This window comes from Thamnophis elegans, chromosome 1 (assembly GCF_009769535.1).
Source record: "Thamnophis elegans isolate rThaEle1 chromosome 1, rThaEle1.pri, whole genome shotgun sequence".
NCBI classification, from domain to species: Eukaryota; Metazoa; Chordata; class Lepidosauria; order Squamata; family Colubridae; genus Thamnophis; species Thamnophis elegans.
This window is the reverse complement of record NC_045541.1, coordinates 19821147-19844133: the sequence shown is the minus strand read 5'-3', so window position 1 is coordinate 19844133 and position 22987 is coordinate 19821147. Positions and strand designations below refer to the sequence as shown.

Below are 22987 nucleotides of genomic sequence, written 5' to 3'. Positions count from 1 at the left end.
TGTCCTTATGACTTATAAAGATGGATAGCTGAGATTTATTTGACCTACAAAAGCCCCAATTTCTGAAAAAGATATTAAAGTGCATAGTAGCTCTTGATCCTCATACAGCTTTTTAATAAATGAAAATGTGTTGAGATTTGTGTATATAAAATATGTGTTTAACTTAATTGTAAATATGTATTTAATTGAAAACACACACACACACACACACACACACACACACACACACACACACACACACACACACACACATATATATATATATATATATATATATATATATATATATATGTTTTCTGAGGTTTTCGCGGGTGTTAGTATGTAGGTCTCTAGTTGTTCGGGTTTTCTCCTGCGTAGAATTGGAGATGTCTTGGCGATGTTTCGACGAAGTCTCATTCGTCATCTTCAGGCTGCTTCAGACTACTTCAGGTTTGGTGTTTCCAGGAGAAAATCCCTTACTGGGATTTGAAAGGGTATGGCTAGCTGATGAGAGCTAAATAGCTTGAAATAGATCTATACTAGTCTCCCTTTATTTATTTATCAGCACAAATACAACACAAATGTAACAAAGGCAACAGTAAAAATATTGGGTTTCTGTCGTGATGGTCTCTTGTGATGAGCTAATAGACAGAGAATGGAAGCAGTCTGCTTCCTCCCATATTTGGGCATACCAGGGGTTGTGACACTACATACATACATACATACATACATACATACATACGGAAGATAACGTAAAACTCAAGAAATAGGAAGGGATATATACCAGCATTATTATTATTATTTTTAAAGTGCCATAAATTTGGTAGAGTGCATGCATTTGCAATTTAAAATGCACATGTCTTCTTCAGAGAAGGCTGGAATATATTCTTGTTGCAAATGTTGCAGAGATAAATACAGAATTGTAGATAGAACAGTCATCCCAAAAGAGATGAGTTCTTTTTTGATACGCGGAACCCAGCTGGATATGTGTCTGACTCTACCAGGACAGTCAGTCCCTGCAGATGAGACTTCTATCTCATCTGCACCTTCACCTCCTCCTGTATTTCTCAGAACTTATTTGGAAGGTCACATTCAGGTTTAAAGGCCATATAGGAAAGCAGGAGGAAGGACAGCAATGAAAATTATGAGAGTTGAGTTGGATGTAACTAAGTTTTCAAAGAAGCTATCATATGATTGATCCCACTTTAATCAATGTTTTCTCTGTCATTTGTTTTTTGGGGGAAACACATTATTTATAGGTCTGTGTCTCCAGCATCATTTATTTATGGACCCAGTGAAGAAAATTCACCAGTTTCTTGTATGGAGGAGACAGTCAACGTCACTTTCTATGTATGAAAGTTATTCTCTATTTTCATTGCCTTTTGGAAACATGAATTAAATGAAATTAATTTTTTATAAACAAGAATGCTTTCTCATGAACTGAGATAGATTTGAATCTAGGTCTTTCCAGTCCGAGTCCTAGACATCTTCTACAAAGCTGCTTTCTTAGCCACTGAAGCTCCATCCATATTGAACACTCTCTGAAACATATTCCTTTAATTTTACCCATTATGTCACAGCTACTGTCTTTTCACAATGAGGGAAGTCATCTCAGTTTTTGAACTATAAGTGCCATTGTGGATTGCCATGTTTATTATAATGTAAATATCCGTTTTCAAACACGGGGTTTAATTTTTGCTCCGTATATTCATTGTTTCAAAAAGATTTCCTTGCTGGAGGAATGGCAAATAAGGGCTATTTTTGGCTCTTCTACCACAGTTTTAATTATTTAATTATGCTTTTCCTATGGTCTTGCACTGTCCTTTAATGCCATTTTGTCTACCTGAAGTATGCTTTGGATACAGATCTTTTTCTCTGTGTCATATAATATATGTTGGTATATGCATAATTTTGTATTTATTTTGTTATGTAGTGTATCTTTGGAGGTGGTAACCCTTTGAGAGCTGTATGCAATGTAATTTCATTTTAATGTATGCTGATTAGTTTACATTCAAAGTGATGACAAAGTTATTCTAAGTTCTAATCTGCAATATTAAAACATACAGACGCTTTAGCTTGTAGCATCAGGAACTATGTGTTCAAAATTCAACATTTGGAAGTGAAGATTTTTAATATTGCAATTGTTTTAAGATTTACCTGGAGGACGGTGATAGGGTGCAATAGTTCTGATACCAATTGAGATAAACTACTAATTCAACTCTTGTCTTCTGTACACCAAAGGTCAGTAATCCTGGAGTAAGTCTGGCTCCTGATGTAAATCTGCTGATACAGATACCCAATTCTTTTCTACCAAGAGATAACAAGCTCTTTAATATACTGGATGTCAAGGTATGCTTAATTTATTTTCTGGATTTGGAACATGAAATGGGACACAGCATAACAAATTATGCAATTGTTACCTTCCCACATAAATCTGAAAGCTTTATGAACGATTGTGATATGCTGTATTTGACTTTTATGATTTAAGAGGACGGCTAAACCAGCAGTGCCATTAATGGAAAAAGGTGTAAAGCAGCATAGAGGAGAGTATGTTACAACAGATTAAGACAGGCGGGCGCTTAAGGATCTTTGTGTATTGATGAGTTGCTTTGCCTGCAGAAAACATCATCAGAAAATACTGTGAAAATATAAGAATAGATGAATAATTGAATTTCAACACAAGGGATCACAATCTACAAGCTAGCAGGGATGATGCAAGACCCAGTCCTTTTGTACATGCCTCAAGGTCACACAAACGTACAAAAAGAAGGGGGTCTGGTCTCATGGACGTGTCGTCTTGCAGATTTTGACACACATCCCGTAGATGTTCCTAAGAAGGCGTTTGCCTCAAGATTGATGCTGCCTGCCTGAAATGTTTGTGGTTCACTGATGTGGATTTACACTGTAACTGGCATCTTGCCTTTCAACTGTCCTGTTCAAAATCAGCACATAATTTTAATTCAGAAGTAATAAGTGATTTATTTCTACGCAATTTCCATAGAAAGGGAAAGAGGGTAAGTCCTGAATAGTTGCTTTGAGTTCAAAACAGCTGGTTTGCATTGTTTCAGTCACTTCGGAAGTGTTCTGAGGTCAGGGCGATGGTTTCACACTCAAAATACTCTCAGCACAAGTGACACAGCTGTTCCAACTCAAAACAGTATATTTGGAATTTGAAGCTTTTCTCGTGGCTTGTATTAGGAGACAAGACTCAGTGATGCTGCATCAACAATAAAATGTGTAAGCGAGTGCAGTTGGTTATAGAATATTTGGGGTTCTTTTTCCCAAACAATCATCTTTTTCCAATATGGGCATGACTTGTGATAGGTACTACAAGTGAATTGTGAATTGTGAGCACTGCATGCTTCCCTATCCTGTGAAATGCCTTAAGAAATCTTGCAAAGGGTTGCAGTTGTCTAGATGTCACTTCAAACTGTTGAGATGGACAGCAAATAAATTCAATAATAAAAATATAAAACAACTGTCCTGTTATAAAACTATATCCCCTTTTCTTCACTGTATCCTCATGCCCCAAGATATTTAAAGACCTGGATTAAAGTATGGGTCAAATTTAGTATTAAAGCTTAGCTATAAGCTTGCTCTTCCCAGTATTACTTCAATTTATTTTATTTTAATTTAAGAATGTTTTATTAAAACAGGGTAATCGTCTACTGAGCTGATTTGTTTATGTTCTTATATGCAATGTCTACAAATTTCTTTGGTATCAAAATGTAAGACAATTATGATTTTGCTCATTTGCAGACCTCTGATGGACAATGTACCTATGAAAGTCATAGGAGAGACTGTACTTTACCAGAAGAACAGGGAAATATGGTGCAAGATCTTATTACGTTCCTCACAAAACTGACAATAGGCCACTGGTAATTTCACTGGGTGTTTTTTTTTTACTGATTTGTTAAAGCTGTAATATCATCCTGTTGCATATCTCTGCCTTATAAGCAGAGTTTCAGAACCACAGAGCAGCTTGATTATGCTAAAATAATCGAATTATGCCTCATTTCAATGTTAAGCTATCTGGAGAAAAGTCACATTATACACAAGGGTTTTTATTTACCCAAAGATACAGGCAGGTTATGCTGTCAGGAATTCAGCAGTTGGCAATAAACTTACAAAGAGTTAAGGAGAACTCTGCTGAGGCTTCAGTACTATTAAATCTGAAAGCTTAATGGCTCGTATTCAAACAGTTGACAAGTGCGTTCTTCTAAAAGGCCTTTCCTGATATGAAATAATACTATCAAGGCTTTACGCCATGTAATGCTTACATGTGAGGATTTTCCAGAAAGCAGATTAACTTGCTTTCTTCCAGACAGGAGTTGGCACAAGGTAGCTCAGCAAAACACACATTCTGTCTACACAAAAAATACCATCTCTGTCTCAGGGCTACTGTCCTAAGAAACAATGTGCTCGGTTGATAGGTTTACCTATAGCCTTATAAGTAGAGTTTTCAGAACCACAGAGCAGGTCCTGTGAGGTGGCGCAGTGGTTAGGGTGCAGTACTGAAGGCCACTATAGCTGCCTTTATCTGCAGTTCAGTGGTTCTAATCTCACCGGCTCAAGGTTGACTCAGCCTTCCATCCTTCCGAGGTAGGTGAAATGAGGACCCAGACTGTGGGGGCAATATGCTGACTCTGTAAACCGCTTAGAGAGGGCTGAAAGCCCTATGAAGCGGTATATAAGTCTAACTGCTATTGCTACCTACCCAGCAAAAAAACCCCTACTACCTATTACTCTCCATGGAGCAAAGGTTATAATGCTGAGTTTGTCAGAGCCTGATCAGCTGAGAGGGAGAGTTCTGGTTTACTGTGGCTATATGGATCTCTTGCATCCACCACAGTCACCCAATCACACTGTTAGGGTAACATTTGCAGCAAAACAAAGCAAAGCATCTATGGGGAGGGCTGTCAAGTAGCATGTGAAATATGAAGTAGTGCCTTGCTACTCTGCCCCTCTCTTAGAGCACTTGTTGGAGTTCATGAGTTGGAGTGAACCATTATATTGAATTCCTAGATCACTCATGCAACCTGTTAACACACCGAAGCAGGAATATTTGCTCCTTGCCCATCCTTCTGATCCCAAATCCAGCTATCCCAGGTAGCTGTAATGGTACATAGAGATGACTTTGGGAGGCAGGGCAATGAGACTCAACCAATAGAACAGTCGTATAAAAGTCAGCTTATCCCACAGCAGGAATGTGTGGGTCAAGAGGCTTACAAAAAGACCCTCCCTAATTTGGGGGCTGTAAAGGAGATGAAGGAAGAGAAGCACTTTCAAACTTGCAAGATTATGTTAACGTAACCTTATAATAAAGTAGAATTAAGTCACCTGGTCATGGTTTCCAGTCTGGTATATCTCTCAAGGCTAACAGTAGTGTAGATAGCATTGACTTCAGCCAATTGCCATATCATGCAATCTGCCAAATGTTAGGTGAGGGATTGAGGAAGGAGTAAATAGGACTTCAAAAAATCATCCTCTGTCCATTGAACAGTTGTCTGTCAGCTACTACAGTAGAGAGGGCCGTATAGATATGTTATTCAAAAATCCTCAAGCTGCATTTAAGGGGACATGTAAATGCTTATATTAGCTATTGCCTATGAGCTAATATGATTTGTGGGAGAAGAAATGAATCCCCTATTCTCTTCTAATTTGAGCAAGCCTGGAGTCAAAAATTATTATGTATTCCAGTTGGGGGTACAAATATACTTAGCCTCCATTTTGCATATATATCTATGTGTTGTTGCACTAATTTTACTCTGTATAATACATCTTTATATTCTTTCTCTCCCAAAGTTTTGTATGAAGAATGATCAACTGTGTTTGCAAATATTTTGCAAATTTGGAGACATGGAGAGTGGAAAGGAATCGACTGTTCACGTTCATCTTGAGGCAACACCTTCACTATTAAGCATAGTAAATATTTTAATATTTGTCTATCATACTGAAGGCTGTGTTCTTAAGTGTCAGAGAACCACAGACAAAAAGTCATATTTCAATACCAGATTATGTAGTTGCTTAATATTCTTCCTCTGAATATCTGAATACCCTCAGTTGAAAAGCATTTAATTTTGAGTCGGCTTGGTCCTATGAAAACTCTCCATCTTACCTCCTTAGCTTCACTTATTATTTCTTATTATTTTTTATTTGAACTCTTAAAGAGAGTTGATTTTAAATAGTGTTTTTTTTTACTTCTTAACAATAGGACGAAGCTTCAGTACTTACCTTTGAGATAAAAGGAGAAGTTTCAGCAGATCAAAATCCCAGAGTTATTGAACTCCACAAAAATAAGCAAACCACTCGTGTAAGTATCAGACAGTGAAGGAGAGAAGACACTGGACAATTTGAATATTAATTCAGATCTGCTTGGATTTATTTTCTAACGCAGAGCAGGCATGGTTTGCATTTGGTATTAGTTCTTGCATTATTTCAGCATCCGATGCCTATTCTGCTACATCTAAACCAAGGACTGTTGTGAAGAAACACATTATGTTGTTTGCATCTATTTGCAAGAAAGCCTAATTGCAGTGTCTTTATTGCATGATTATTTCATCAAAAATCGTGCTGTAATCAGAATTAAAGCATACATCTGAAATCAGTGGCATTTGACTTCCATGAAATCTCTTTTGATATATCTACCTTGACGGTAAAACAAGTCACAGCTCGAATCCAAATTGTACTTCTATGAGAAGTGAAACAAAGGCCTCCTAAAGAGTATTTGGAATACGTGTTTGTACCTGCAATAACTGTGTGTTATTTTCTACAGGTCATTTTGGAGGGACGTCATAACCAGAAGACAAAACAGAGTGTCAGTGCCCTGCTTATTGTAATAGGTTCCCTATTTGGACTTTTTTTGCTTTTGCTTCTTGTATTATTTTTATGGAAGGTATGTATTTCAGTATTAATCTACACATCGGTGCATTTTTAATGGGTTGGCTAGATACCCATCCCAAAGGAAAAATATAGCTTTTCTAACACTAAAAGAAATCTGCAGTGTTCTCTAGAACAGTGTTTCTCAACCTTGGCAACTTGAAGATGTCCGGACTTTAACTCCCAGAATTCCCCAGCCAGCGAATGCTGGCTGGGGAATTCTGGGAGTTGAAGTCCGAACATCTTCAAGTTGCCAAGGTTGAGAAACACTGCTCTAGAACACACAGCTTTTGCTATGATTTTTATTTGGCATTCGGGAATAAATGTGGTTTTTATGTAGCCTGTTACATTTTAATGTGATTTGGGGAAATTGACAGCATAAAATGAGCAGAGAATTCCAATAGCCATTTGGACAGATGACAAGGGGAAGGAGAAATGAGGCTTTGGAATTTATAGGGGAAAGTGGTAATCAGATGTAACTCGAGAGATTTTAGGTTGCCTGACTTCCCAAATAAAGAGCTCTTGCTTCGTTTAAACACTTTACAATTTGGGAAATGATACAGATTTAACATTACAGGAAGAATGCTTTTTACTTGGTTCATGGGATCCTCCTGCTGGATGAAATGTGTCTGGGTTTCTTTTTAGTATAAAAATAAGTTTTATTCAGGATATTTAAACTTTGGGATGTATTTTGAGTATAGTTGAATCTTTGTATATTAAAGCAATGGGCAATCTTCTTTTTCTAAAATATAAATATGCATACATGTTATTGCTTTGAAATTGCAAACCTTGTAACTATTTTTGGAAACTCTGTATTCCAGATGGGATTCTTCAAAAGAAAATACAAACGTTTTCCTGAGGAAAAAAATGGAAGTGAAAGTTTGGAGTTTTTTTAAACATATTCACAATGATACCTCAGAGTAGGAAGTTTGGTAGAAGTTAAGAACTATCTGCTACAAGAACTGTTAAGTCTTAAGCCCCATATCACATGTGAAAGAAATAGCCATCAAAGTGGGCTTCCAAAGCACAAATCATAGAAAACTCGAAGGATATACATTTTCAAGAGTTCTAATCAAAAGGAAAGAAAAACTCAAAATGCAAGAACAAGGAAACACTAGGAATTGCTCCTTCCTTTTTAAAAAGTACTTGAGAAGGAGTTAATCATACTTGAATTGCGAATGTATAACTTCGCTTCCCAAGGCATTCCAGTGTTCAGGAGGATGCTAACTAGGCCAATTTTAGTCTCCACACAATGTAGATCCATGTTCCCCCCTTCTAGTTCCTAAAATGAAACCTGTGACATTGGGTTTTTTTTTAGATTTGCCAATTTAGTGATGCTGAAAATTTTTTATTCTACTTGCTCCACCTTGCTCTGGAAATACTGGGAACATCCAGATAAGAAGAACAATTCAAAACGCACTGATGATGTCTCCTCGGATTGTGATGAAACGTTTGCAACCAAATAACCAAGCTCGGAGCTCAAACCAACAGACTAATTACCAATCAGAGCTACTAATACTCAAACACATTTCAAGAAGAACTATGCTTGTATGTAGGATCTCTCCAATGAAAGGAGAGGCAATTTTTTTGTGGAAGGGGAGCAACATGCAATCTTGGATTGTATCTCTTCAGACATACCATGCAACTAACCCGGAATATTGGCACTCTATTAGTAGGGACCCTACTAAGAGAAAAGGCATCCTTGGCAGAGAATGAGGGGTCAAGCCATGGAGAGGAAGAAACTAACTTGGTTTTGATCCAGTGGTGGGTTCCAGATCCCGTTGCAACCGGTATGGTTGTAACGGGACCTGGCGTCCGCTACATGAATGCGCGCATGCATCCTTACCTCTTGCGATGCCTCCGCGATGCTCCAGCTGCTTGGAGCATCGCGTAGGCTCCGTGCGCAGAAGCGCTGAAGAGCTCAAATACAGGTAAGGAGTTCAGGTGGGAGGGTGGGCCCCCCAGAGCACCGTACTGGAACGGTACCCAGTGCTCCGGGCAGGCACCGGTGCACCCGTACCGGGGCGTACCACCTGCAACCCACCACTGTTTTGATCTCTTCCTAGGTACAGTACCTTGAACTGAAAAACCAAATGGTAGCATAGAGCTTTGGGCTCAAGGTCTGTGTGATATTTTCGTTGTTGTGTGACTCTCAACCATGTTTTAAGGGGTTCTACCTGGCTGGATGGGAGAAGTCCTCCCATTGTGTAAAATCAGGGAAATGGCAGTTACCATTTCTTATGCAATCATTTTATTTATTTTTGTATTTTGAAGAAGAAATACAAATCTTTTCCTAATATCTAATGTCTAATCTTTAGACAAATGTATTTTCTTGCACACAATATACAGGTTCAGAATGTTTTGCATAAGACTTAAGAAGATGGTAAAGTACTGCACTTTAACCCTAAGGTGATTATTATTTGAACAAAACAGTCTATGGCATCAGTTGTACCTCAAATGCTCTAAAGCATTAAAGCATTAAAGACTCTGATTTTTTTTAAAAAAAACCAATCTGTTCTATCACTGTATAACCTTACACTGTAAAAAGGAATGATCACCAACATTGAACTAATAACATATTAAATAAAATGGAACATGAAGCTGTCATATAATTGTAGATATTTGAATTCATCCCTAAATGTACAATTTTGTGACATGGGTATTTTTAAAGTGAATATTTATAAACATCAAACTTATTAATAATTAGATTTTCCCTATCTAATTTACTTATGAAGGCAGGTATTTACAATGTTGTGTCATTTAACTCTTTGGAAAGCCTAAGAAAACTTATTTTAAAATGAACGGTTTATTTTCTGACAATCTCTCCCATACCCTCCATGTTAACAATGTAAATGTATTACTGTAATTTGCTTACTAATCTTTTGTACAGAGGCTGCAAACATCTGTATTAGACATAAATGTTTGTATGGCATTTTCCCATCTTAAAAAGGTATCATGTCCTGCTGGAACTACTGCATTGTGCTCAAAGCCTCCTTGAGAAGCATTTGGAAGCTTCAGCTGGTACAGAATGCAGAAACACAGGTTGTAAATGATGTTGGCTATTTGGCACATGTGACACCATTGCTTCAGGGACTGCTAGTGTGCTTCTGTGTGGAATTCAAGGTGCTGGTTATCACCTTTAAAGCCCTTATGAGATTTAACTGAAGGACTGTCTTCTCCCATTGTTTCTGCCCAACCAATCTGATGCAGCAGGATAGACATGCTCCCTTCAGCCAAGGAATGTCACCATGAGATGTGCCTTTTCTGCCATAGCACCTGTCCTCTGAAACACACTCCCTCCTGAGATTAGGAAGGCCTTGAAGACATCCAATGTGCCTGGATTCAGATCCCAAGTGTGTAGCAATGCTGACACTGACAGATTATATCATCTCTTGGTTTCTATTTGTATTTCGTTTATCTTGGTATCTTGTTTTAATCATTATTTGCCATGCAGAGACACTGGTTTGAGATAAGCAGCTGTACAAATTGAATAAATAATTCAATTTTCAATTCAGAATAGAGCTGGAAAGGATATTTGAGGTCTTCTAGTCCAATCCTCTGCTCAAGCAGGAGACTCTATGTCATTCCAGACAAGTGGCTATCCGGTCTCTTTAAAAACCCCAATGATGAAGCACCCACAACTTCTGATGGCAAGTTGTTCAACTGGTTAATTGCTCTCACTGTTAGGAAGTTTCTCAGTTTTAGGTTGCTTCTCTCCATTGTAGTTTCCTCCATTGTTTCTTGTCCTGCCCGCTGGTGGTTTTGAAAATAAGTCGACCCATTATTCTTTGTGGCAGCTCCTCAAATACTGGAATATTACTATCATGTCCCCCCACTTAGTCCTTCTTTTCTCTAGATTATCCATACCCAAATCCTGCAACCATTCTTCATATCAGTGACGTGTGGTGAGCTTCATGGCCGGTGAGACAAGAGCGGAAGCCCCGGCGGCAGCAGGGCTTTAAAGTGGCAGCAGGGCCCCGGTGGCAGGGCTTTAAAATCCTGGTGCCATCCGCTATAGAGCGGGACTTTAAAGCCCTGCTGCCAGGGCCCTGCCACCACTTTAAAGCCCTGCTGCCCGGGACAAGGCAAGGAAGACTTCCTCGGTCGGGCCCAAGAGGGATGTCGGGAAGAGCTACATGTGGCGGGCGGCCTCGGGGGTGCTTCCGCTCAGGGCAGGAGCCCCCTCTAGCCCACCCCAAAACTCCTGGAGCAAAGCAGAAGCCGGCCCACCTGGTTGAGTTCCCAGGGAGCCGCCTCGGGCGCCGCGAGTCACCCTGCAGCTGTCCGGCAAGAGGACCAGGCGAGCGACGGGCCCCGCGTCCAGCGTGAAGCAGTGCAGCACTTCCTCAGTGAAGAGGTCCCACCAGACGACGCAGGAGTCCCGGCTCCCAGAGAGCAGCCAGCAAGGCACTGGCCGGCCAGGCAGCACCAGCAGAGCCATTATGCCGCTGGCTCAGTGCCGCGGCGGTGTCTGCAAGAAAGTCGCAGCTGCGTCTGCAGTGCTGTGACGGACCCAGGTGTGGCCTTACTAAGGCTTTATAAAACGATAGTAATACTTAATGTGATTTTGATTCTATGCCTCTGTTTATACAACCAAGGATTGCATTAGTTTTGATTATTGCCAAAAAACTGACTCCTATTTCAGTGATCATCCACTAGGATTCCAAGGTCTCTCTCACAGTTATTGTTTTTGAGCCAAGTACAGCTAATCTGTACTTGTACCTTTGGTTTTTCCAGCCTGAATGCAAAACCTTGCTTTTCTCCACATTAGTTTTCATTTTATTGGATAGAGCCTATTGTTCAAGTCTCTCAAGATGCTTTTGGAACCTGTGCTTGTCTTCCAGGGTGTTGGCTATTCCTGCCAGCTTTGTGTGATCTGATAATTTGATGAGTTCCTTTCTACTAACATTTATGTCATTTTATAAATACTAGGGCCTTGATAAATCTGTGAAAGTCTTCCCAGTGAATGGAATCATACATGAAAATCCTTTCTTGAAATTATTAAAGCAGGCAGGTCTTTCAGAAGCTGATCCCATCTTACTTTGCATTTGCATGAAATGGATGTTTATGCACAGAGACAACTGGGAGCAGCTGGATGAAAAAGGCAGCTGAGTTAATCATTAAAAAGGAGTGCATTGAATGCAGTCCCATTTATTACAGAACCCCTCTTTCAAAGAATCAGCACATCCCCAGTGATGTTAATAATTGTGCTAGTCAGACAGTTTGGTGGTGTGGTAAGGCACCGGGGTAAAAACTGAAAGACTGCAGGTCCTAGCCCTGCCTTTGGGCACAAAGCCAGATGAGTGACCTTGGGACAGTCACTTTCAACCCTAGGAAGGAGGCAATGAGAACCTTCTGAAAAAACTTGCCAAGAAAACTGTCCAGAAAATCCAAAAACTGGACACAATTGAACAGAAAAAGAAAAATTCTAGCCATATAGCAAGCAGGGAATAGACTTCGTAGCCCAGAGTAATGCACAGATAGTTGTAATAACAATCAAGATATATACTCTTAAGAGTGAACGAAATTGCAATGAAGACATCTTATTATGTTTCCAAGATACAGTCATCTTGGAAATAGTTGTACTTTTTACAAAATGAAACAATGCAAAGAATTTGGTGCTTTTGCTGGATTATTTTTTTACGAATGAATTATATAAGGAACAGGTTTAATATAAGGCCACAATGTACAAATACACTGATTCCTATTTCAAAAACCAGCCAAAATCTGCCTAATGGTTGCCAGTAAAACTATGTTGGGCATGTCTAATTGATGTGCCAACTTCAACTTTTATTTTATTTACTCACGTAAAATTATAATTCAATTCATAGCTAAGTATTTTAGTTGTTTTGCTTTAAAGAACAAACTGAAAAATGTTCACAGTGGTATGCAGATATATTTCTTTTTCAATTAAAAACTGGGTAATAATTTTATATATTAACCATCCTGTAATTTGTGAATTATTAGAAAGGAATTTTTAAGATGTTCTAAAAAGGTCAGGTGAATGCCCAGTTTAATGTAATGAGTTCATTCATTATAATCAACTACTAAAAGACCTGAACCAAATCTGGAACTCCTGATCAAGAGGCAAAGCTCAGTGATAGAAAACTGGCTGTGTTAAAATGAATTTTCATTTTGCCTTCGGTACAGTGCTTTCAAAACTTTTCCCTTCATTACCTCAAAACTCTTTATCATAAAGGGTTTTGGTTTATTTTTTACCCAATGTAGGTTTATTTAAATGTCCCTGTTGTGATTGGGTAATGGGTTTATGGGTTACCCAAAGGGGGAGAAAATACTTTGATCCAATTTGGGCAGCAATGCTTTAGTCTCTTGTGGAACTATGACATAGTACATTCTTGCAGATTGCTAGATTTCCATGAAATACAGTTTGAAAAGCCCTGGTATAGTACAGGCAAGTCAGATCATTCCCTGTGTACAGGACACCATCCACTCGGGGGCAGTCAGTGAATGTTTTCCTCCTTTCATCACTTTGACCTAGCTGTCTAAAAATGATGGTGCAATTTTAGGGATAAGTACCATCTAGTTTTGTCTGAAAACAATGAAGTTACACACAGGAACTTAAAATCATTTTAGAACTGAAAGAGCCAACTTCCCTAACATAGAATAAATGACTTCTACATTATTATTTTTAAATTGGGCAGGTATTGTCCCCTAATTATTTAATATTCCTGAAAATTTGTCAAAGTTATAGGTGTGCGATTTGCTTACAAAACCCAAAACAGGAATCACAAAATATGCTTTCACTTTCACCTGAAGGTGAAAGTGACAGCAATTGTCCCGATAAGAAAGTGGGTATTTTCCCATGACTCTGAACTTTGTTGAGTTGAATCTTGAGATACACAGCATACTTCTAACTTGAATCATCTGGGCTTCCGTGTCCTTATGCAATTTTTGTCATATCAATATGATTGGGGTAGAAAGTAGGTAAATTTTCTCTTCATAGATTATTTCTAAATACAACTGCAGGATTCTTTAAGATTATCCAAAATAACAACATTTCCTCCATATAGATTAATCAACTGGGGATGTATCCTGAAAATGAAAGAAACACAGAAAAATTATGATCGTATTACTGCTTTATCTGAAAATGTACTTTTGTTCATGTGCTTTTGAAAAGAAATACTGTAGATAAATAGAAAAAAAATAGAAGAAAAATAATTTCCCCTATAGTCCTCTTCACACAAATGGAAATCCAATTTGGGGAAATATTTGTGTGTAATTTATTTGTATAACAAATAAGTTGAGGAAAATGGAACTGATGGCGCCAAAGCATGGATGTATTGCTGAGTTGCAGAGAGTTTGATTGTTATTTTGTGTGCTTTTATTTTCACTTGCAACTCAAATTAGCTTCAGCCACATTTCTCAACTTTTTGACAGGCTTTTTGAATGCAGCAAGTACAGGTTGTGCTTGACTTCCAACAGTTCATTCAGTGACCACTTAAAAGTTACAACAGCACTGAAAAAAGTAACATGACTGTTTTTCACAATTACAACCTTCGCAGCATCCCAATAGTCATGTGATTAAAATCCAGCTGCTTGGCAACTGGTTCATACTTATGGCCATTGCTGTGTTTTACAGTCATGGGATCCCCTTTTGTGGCCTGACAAGCAAAGTCAATGGGGAAGCCAGATTCATTCAACTATCAGGTTACTAACTTATTAACTGCAGTGATTCACTTAGCAAATGAGGCAAGAAAGGTCGTAAAAACAGGGCAGAAATGTCTCACTGAAGAATAGAACGTTTGGGTTCAATTGTCATAATTCGAGGATTACTTGTATACATAAAGTCTAACTACAGAATATACTTACCTCCCGATATAACTCCAGATTCCAACCAGCAAGGATATACACAAACATCAAATAGTGTTTGATTTAAAAAACTTATTGACTGGAAAATAGCACTGAGATATTTGTTACCTGACATTAAACTCTAAACTGACTTTTCAATATGTGTGTCATAAAGGATTGGCATGCCAGAGTGTCTTGCCTAATCCTGTACACTTTGCAGCTGGATATACTGGCATCAGACAATAAAAAACAAACACTAAAATTCAAGTCTATAGATTACAGATTGTATTTGGATGTATCTGCTTATATGCAAATATGGCATATAAATGTCAGGTAGAGATAGGCATGATTATGTTTTCCCATTACGAGATGCTCTTTGCGTCAAATGTAAGACTTGGCTATGGTCCAAGAAGAGAAGTAGGCCATCATACAGCAGTGGACAGAAAAATATATTACTGTGAAACTTTAAACGGACAAGCCACTTAAATACTCCAACTTTCCCATTACTCCTAGATCATCTTAGGGCAAATATCTTTTTGCAAGAATTAGAACCAAACGCTGGCTCAATGTGAATTTTCTCATTATCCAGTGTAAAATGTGGAAATATACCATACAAAACTTATGCTAAACTAAAAGGAATTACCAACACTTTTTGTTCAAACATGACAAAATGTAATCCTACCGGATATGAACTTCTGATGCCCATTCCACTAAATCTCCATCTATATTCCAGGGAAATGTATTTTCTTCAGAATCTATGCAATTTAGATTATCTGCAGGGATACGTTTCATTCCAATTCTTGGACAGACTTTTACTTCTTCAACAATGTAAGTATCAATAAAAGGAAAGCTGAACTAAAATACAAAGCATAAACAGTTGAACAGTTTGATATCTGCAGAGGTTTGTCGTATGTCGGCTTCCATTACAGAGTGGAAAAATAATGCTAGAAGACGAATATATCGCTGAACGTTTTAGAATTCTTAGAGGAAAATTTGAATGGGCTTTGGAGAATGGAATTTGCAAAACAAAGTTTCAATTTTAAAAAATTATTCTACATTTTGCTATGTGATTTTATTTTATCTGTTGATTCTGCAGCATTGGTAAAATCAAGAAATAAAACTTAAATGGTACTCTCACCCAAACACATCTTAGGAAAACATGTATATGCTTAATTCTGCATTGGATGATTGACCTTCCTTAGTTCATCTTTGGATACCAGGCAGATAGGATTGTGTCATTATTGTGAACCTTGCTGAATACCCATAAATCCTAATCTATATTTCCCAAACTATAAAGGAACGATCCTTGGTACTTATTAACGAAGTACTATGATACATCCCATTGTGAAAATAGGCTCAGATTCTTCCCTACCTCTCCCCCATGCAATCCAAACCAAATATACTGTGTTGAACAAATGCTGGATAGAAGTGTTTGCTATCATATTTTGTATCAATTATCTGAAACGTGTTTACATGATTGTGGTAAACCATAATCTCTTGAGAGTCTCTTGATCCTTCCTATCACTGGCAGCAACTTCAAAAAATATGGAATAACTAGTTTTCATCACAATATAGCTATCTACATAAAGCAATCCAATAATCAGAAGCCAAGAACAAATCAAGGCTTCTGTTTCGATTTGTTGTGAGAATGATAAGCTGAAGTACTGTACTTGGTTCAGATATCAAAATAAAAAACCATGGAAAGAAATACAATGGTTATCTTGTCACTTCCATTGTCAGGAAAAGCTATACACTGTGTAGGACTTGACTAACTCTGAATATGTGTGTAAGTGAAAATAAAAATAAAAAATGATCTACAAAATGTAACAAGCTTTCTCTTGCCCTAAATACAGCACACAATATATTTAAATATAGCATTTGGGATTTTTTAAAAAATCAGTTTAGAAGATTTGTACTGTAGTACCTCCTGCATATAAGAACCGTTTGTAATAAAACTGCAACAGATGGGCAGAAATAGGCTAATCTGACTTAGTCTGGTGATCTTCAAAATCAGGAAAAGGTAGGCTAATGTATTCTGACAGGAAGTTTAAGACTCGTTATAAAAGCATTAAAATCTTATATCATGAATTTTTTTCCACCTTAAATCTTTGGTTTTATTACATTATCTTTTAAAAATGTGATATATTTTTTTCCTCCTCCTCCTCTTATTCCTTTCTCTGACTTTTGGTGAATGCAGCTGCTAAGAAAATTTAAATCAAATAATGTCAGGTTGCAAACACAAGAGTAATATTTTACCTGGTTTTTCAGACTAGCATATCTTTTCAAATGTTTAATGAATTCTTGCCGGGAAGTATTCCTTACAGTTATAAGAGCTATGCTTCCATCATCCAATCTAGAAATGAGACAGTTCAGTTAAGCAGGCATTAAATAATGCAATTAACAATGAATTAATCAGAAGATGATGCAGTATAATCAGGAATCTACCTTAATAACCCAAGTAATTCATCTCTGCTTTTAAAAATAAAATAATATCCAATGCATGACATTGTCAACCTTAATGTTTCCAGAAAATAACTGCATAGATCTGCATATGATAATATTTGTAGATATAGCTTTTCTCTGGACAATTGGCATATTGGAACAGTAACCAATGACTGGTAGGAATTAAGATGCAAGTAGAAGTGTGTCTAGTCCAGTGTTTCTCAACCTTGGCAACTTGAAGATGTCTGGACTTCAACTCCCAGAATTCCCCAGCCAGGTTGAGAAACACTGGTCTAGTCCTAGTTTTTTTTTTTTAACTTTGTAAGATTTCTTTCCCCATCTGTTCAATCGTGTCCAATTCTCAAGATTGCCTTGCAGTTTCTAGGCAAGATTTTTCACAATTGATTTACAATTGCCTCTTTCTTAGGGCTTTGTGCCTAAAATGGGACTAAAACTCATAGTCACCCAGTTTCTAATCTGGTTTATTCAGAAGGAACTACAAGTTGTGGCAAATCTTGACATTACACATTTTATCAATTTTTGAGTTGTCTTAGATATCACAAGTTGTATGCCAGGGTATTAACTGAACCCATTCTTTCAGGTTTTGCAGCCAAAACAATGCCAGTGATTGTACATTATGTATGGAATATTTATTATAATTACTAGTAGTAATATTACCTGTATATTTTTATGAGGGAATAAAAAAAGATGTGAGGAAAAAAGATATAAGCATAACTGGTATATTTTCCTCAAACAGATGGGCAGTATATAAATTTAATAAATAAATGAAAGTAAAAATATTTTATTACACAATTAAAATTTATTCCCTTACTTATTTTTAAAACTTTTTTCTGTAATCCCAATTTCCTTTGCACTGTTACCCTCATCCATAACATTTAAAGGCTGATGCAGTTTTTAGCCAACCCAAAGTTACAAAACTCTTAAGGTTTGCAACTCCAAAGTGGAAACATTAAAAGGCTTCTATTTATTTCATTTTGCAACGTGCTCTACATGGGGCAGCCCTCGAAGAGTATTCGGCGACTTCAGCTTGTCCAGAATGCAGCCGCGCGAGCGATCGTGGGTGCACCTCGGTTCACCCACGTAACACCTATCCTCCGCGAGCTGCACTGGCTGCCTATTGGTCTCCGGATACGCTTCAAGGCGCTAGTCGTCACTTATAAAGCCCTTCATGGTATTGGACCTGGGTACTTGAGAGACCACCTGCTGCCAATTACCTCCACCAGACCGATTAGATCCCACAGACTAGGCCTCCTCCGAATTCCATCCGCCGGCCAGTGTCGACTGGCGACTACTCGGAGGAGAGCCTTCTCTGTGGCTGCTCCGACCCTCTGGAACGAACTCCCCGTGGAGATTCGCACCCTCACCACCCTCCAGGCCTTCCGCAAAGCCCTTAAAACCTGGCTGTTCCGACAGGTCTGGGGCTAAACAACCGTTGCCCCTATCTCGAATGGTATGATTGTTGTGCTTTTAAATTATGTATTATTTTGTGTTGTTGCCAAATTGTTTGTATCCCCCTTCCCTTGTTTGAGTTGTGAGCCGCCCTGAGTCCCCTTTGGGGAAAAGGGTGGCATACAAATGAAAGAAACAAACAAATTTTTGAAGGGTTTTTTTTAGCCTTCTTCCCTTATGACTGACATTTGGAGTTGCTAAAAGCTATACTTAGCGAAGCCGAGAGGGCCACGGATTCTCCCTGCTGCTGAGGTATTGGTGAATCATAAAATTAACAAGAGTCACAGTAATCTAGCAGCTGAACTAGTAGGTTTAGCAAATGTCAATGATCAAAAAAAAAAATAACAAGGTTGAAATGAAATTCTGGTCTTTCATTGTCAGTTCCTTTTGCTTTTCCTTATGCGTGCAGGTTTTCCCTTTAGCACTTATATTTAGCTTTCACAATAACTGAATTTAATCAGTGAAAACCAAAGGTCTAGATTTCCCCATTAACAAAGCCCAAAGGAGATTATTACTTGTGACTACCACTTAAGTCAGACTTCTAAGATAATTTAATCACCATAATTATCCAATGATTATTCTAGATGGAAGACCGCATCTGCCTGAACAAAAACTGATTACAATTCCCCAAGATGCAGAATCAACTATCGGTCAATTTTTTTTCCCGTGCTCTCCCAACCCTGAGGTTCTAGATTGCGTGCAATCTGAAAAAGCCAAGCTTCTACAAGAAGGTGTTAAGGACATTAGTTTAATCCCACAAATCCTCACTGACCTGGTATTAGGAGCCAAGCCTCTTGGTGCCACTGAACAGAGGCAAGGGATCGCCATAATGCTCACGTTCAGGAAGTGACCCTCGATTCTCTGCCATTCACCTGTGCGGTCTAAATATAACATATTGTATTAACTTCAAGTAACCCTAATTATGTTTGATGAATGATTAAACTTGCAGACTTACCTGATTTAAGTCTCCCTTCCTTCCTTCTAAAAATAATAACAAATTAAAAGTCACTAAAGGATGACTAAATAAATAAATCACAGCTTGCTTGTCGTGAAAATAAGCATCTAACACTGAATTAAAGCAAAATTGTCTTTATGAAAGAACAGCTTTAAATCCTGTATTAATTACATAATTTGAGAGTTCACTTCATTGTTGAAGTAAACATCATTATTTTTTATTCATGTTTTAAGACAAAATATACTACCATAATGGAAAACTACTTGCAGCACAGCAAAATCTAAATGAAACATGACTCCCTCATATTTCCTTCAGGTATATTAAATTGGTCCTTTTAGGAAAACATTGAATGCAGAATGCAATATAACGAACATTAGCAAATTAGTTAAATGATACAATTTCCCCCCCCAAAAAATAAGACAGGGTCTTATTATATTTTGACCTCGTGAAATAAGCGCTTGCCCTTATTTTTGGGGAGGTGTAATTATTTTTGAGGTGCAGGAGGCAGAGAGCATGGTCACCTCATGGCTGCTGCTGTGTTGCAATATTTTCGGGGAGGACATTTTTGGGGCAGGGCTTATTTTAGCACATGCGCTCAAAAGCCCAACTGGGCTTATTATCCAGGGAGGGCTTATTTTCAGGGAAACAGGATATGAACCCTCATAGTTAAATTAATCAGAATTAATATTATGGACAAAATAAAGTTTGGCATTCATTAACCTCTGACTAGTTTACTTACCTATCATTTTCTTGTGCATCTTGCTGTAGATGCTTCGATGAGAGGAATGATATTTCACAATCTTCTGGTCTACGGACAGAACAAGATTTACCGTATTTATCGGCGTATAACACGCAGTTTTAAAACTAAAATTGCAAGCTTAAACCCTGCCTGCGTGTTATACGCCGATACTCCGGGTGGCAGAAGCCCGGGACCCAGTCAAATTCGCTGCGCAAGGTGAAACGGCCGGCAGCAGCCCTGCTCTCCTGCTGCGGCTTCTGTTTCAATAGGGAAGAAAACTTCCTTTCGCTTCCCGGGCTTCTGCCGCCCGGCAGAAGCCCCGGGACCCAGTCAAATTCGGGAAGCGAAAGGAAGTTTTCTTCCCTACTGAAACAGAAGCTGCAGCAGGAGAGCGAGGCTGCTGCCGGCCGTTTCACTTTGCGCAGCGAATTTGACTGGGTCCCGGGCTTCTGCCACCCGGCAGAAGCCCCGGGACCCAGTCAAATTCGCTGCGCAAGGTGAAACGGCTGGCAGCAGCCTCGCTCTCCTGCGGCCAGCGTCCGTTTCAGTCGCTTCCCTTGTCCGTCTTGATTGCTGGAAGCAGTAACAAACGGCGCGTCCGCTCCGCATCGCCCTGACAACCACCCCAGCCGGCGGCTGCCAGGCCTCGCTGGAGTCAATTGCAAAGCTGCGTTCAGCGCTTTGAGGACCTGAGGCATCTTGGGAAATGTAGTTCCCTATCAGAAAGAATGGAGTAGCTGCGAATTTGTAACAACATAATATAACTTGGTGCTTCGCAGGTTACGAAAATCTCGTTTGATTTGCACACTGTTTTTTAAAAGTTAGATAAAGAAATTATGCTGTGAAAGCGACTAGATAGCCCCCCTCCCCTTCCTGTGTGTGAGAAAGGGAAGGAGAGGAAGGAAGGAGGGAGGGGGGAGGAAAAGAAGAAGGGAGGGGGGGAGAAGATGGAAGGAGAAAAGATGGATGGAAGGAGAAAGAATGGAAGGAGAAGGAGGAAGATGGAAGAAGAAAGGAAGAAAAAGAAGAAGGGAGGGAGAAGGAAGGAGGTAGGAAGAAAAGGGGAAGAGAGGGAAAGAGCAGAAAGACAAAGAGGATGAAGTTGATAGGCAAGAGGAAGGGGGAAGGAAGGGAAAAAAGAGGGAGAGAGTGAAGATGAGGAAGAGGTTTTGGTTTTCCAAAAAGCAGTGATTCTGATTAAGTTTTTTTGCTCAAAGAGGTGTTTTTTCATTTCATATTTGCCTTTTAAGAGGAGTTAATGTTATAATTCATGTTCTAATGTTATAAATTTTAATCCAACATTAAGTTCCGAGCTTCCAAGTCATTTATTTTTAATGAAAAAAATTTTTACTCAAATTTTTGTGTTAAAATGGGGGGTGCGTGTTATACGCCGGTGCGTGTTATACGCCGATAAATACGGTAGTTTCATACAAAGAAATATACAAAATTAATATCAAGGCTAAATATTGAACGGTATATCACAGAGTTTATACTAGAATAACTGCAGGAACAGAAAGTATGAATCCTGTTTGAATAAAGTATTGAGAGACAGACAGAGGTGGGTTCCTACCAGTTCAAACCTATTCAGTAGAACCGATTCGTCAAATCTACCGAACCGGTTAGAAGAGGTTCCACCAGTGGACCCGGAAAGCAGGCCACACCTATAGAAGAGGTTCCAAAAATTTTTGGAAACCCACCACTGGTCCTTGGATATGATTATTCTACACTATCATGCTCATATTTATAAAACTCAGTGCCTCTGTGAAAGGTAAGGATGACTACTACGTTTGTGGTGCAATCAGAACATTGCGTGTGTTGAAGTTTTAACGCAAACCAAAGATGCCTTTTAAAAAACAAGTTTACATCATATTCTTATGCATGTCAGTGCTGTGTGTGAGGTAATTTAAGGTGGTTCTGACAAGTGTCGTCAGCATCTTCATATCCGGTCACATGGGCGGCAAGCCATTCCCATCTGGTCACATGGGAGGCAAGCCACTCCCACAAAGGAGGCCACACCCACAGAGTAGGTTTGAACAATTTTTGAAACCCACCACAGGAGACAGACTAAATCCTCAAAAGAATGAATGAAAAATGAATGTAAGAAAAGAAGAATTTGAAGTTGCATGGAATAGACTGAACTACGTCCTACTGAACAGAAATATGAAAAAGAACACTTGGTAGAATAAAGAAGTGAAAGAGGCTATGGATGAAAAATTAAGCAACTAAGAAAATAACTTCCAAAAGGCAGTGGAAAAGAATGGAGTCTAAGAGAGCAAAGAACAGTAAAAAAAAATTAAAAGAGACAGAAAAATGCAAAACAATTTAAATTCTTTTTAATGGAAACATCTCAATGCGCTAAACAAAGAGCTCCTGGCAGAATAAATGTAAAACTAATTTCATTCTATTTAATCATTTTTGATATTTAAGTAAAGTAATGGCAAAAGAAATTTTTAAAGAGAGCGACATACTGAAGAGGGGGGTTGAAATAAATGCTACATTAATGCTTTAAAAATGGTTCAAAGGAAATAATACATTGAAAAAGTATAAGGCATTAATGTTTTTCAGACTACAGAAAAGAGAGTAAGAGTTTTCAGAGGAAAAAAGTATGGGAGGATTGTTTGCTAAGTGTCCCTGAAAAAGTATTTAGAAGAATTCTGATTGAAAAAGTATAAGGTGGAATAATGAGAAAATTTCAGAAATGCAGTGTGCCTCTA

General features: G+C 38.4%; 2 protein-coding genes across 2 annotated transcripts in view; one reads left to right on the top strand and one right to left on the bottom strand.

Moving 5' to 3' along the window:
• The window catches only part of ITGA4 (integrin subunit alpha 4), a 58784-nt gene extending 50793 nt beyond the window's left edge, over positions 1–7991 (top strand). Inside the window, 9 exon segments of the mRNA XM_032216805.1 lie at positions 1239–1329; positions 2221–2328; positions 3739–3832; positions 3835–3857; positions 5785–5904; positions 6194–6292; positions 6755–6874; positions 7680–7739; positions 7741–7991. Of these exon segments, the coding sequence (XP_032072696.1) occupies positions 1239–1329; positions 2221–2328; positions 3739–3832; positions 3835–3857; positions 5785–5904; positions 6194–6292; positions 6755–6874; positions 7680–7739; positions 7741–7782 (757 nt within the window). The 3' untranslated portion in view covers positions 7783–7991.
• Positions 7992–12527: 4536 nt separating this feature from the next.
• Positions 12528–22987, bottom strand: part of CERKL (ceramide kinase like) — a 45285-nt gene continuing 34825 nt past the window's right edge. The window contains exons 8-13 of the mRNA XM_032237249.1: positions 20274–20342; positions 19535–19560; positions 19352–19460; positions 16924–17020; positions 15350–15522; positions 12528–13911 (exon numbers count right to left, since the gene is read on the bottom strand). Coding sequence (XP_032093140.1) covers positions 13830–13911; positions 15350–15522; positions 16924–17020; positions 19352–19460; positions 19535–19560; positions 20274–20342 — 556 coding nt within the window. The 3' untranslated portion in view covers positions 12528–13829. The remainder of the gene's footprint in view (positions 13912–15349; positions 15523–16923; positions 17021–19351; positions 19461–19534; positions 19561–20273; positions 20343–22987) is intronic.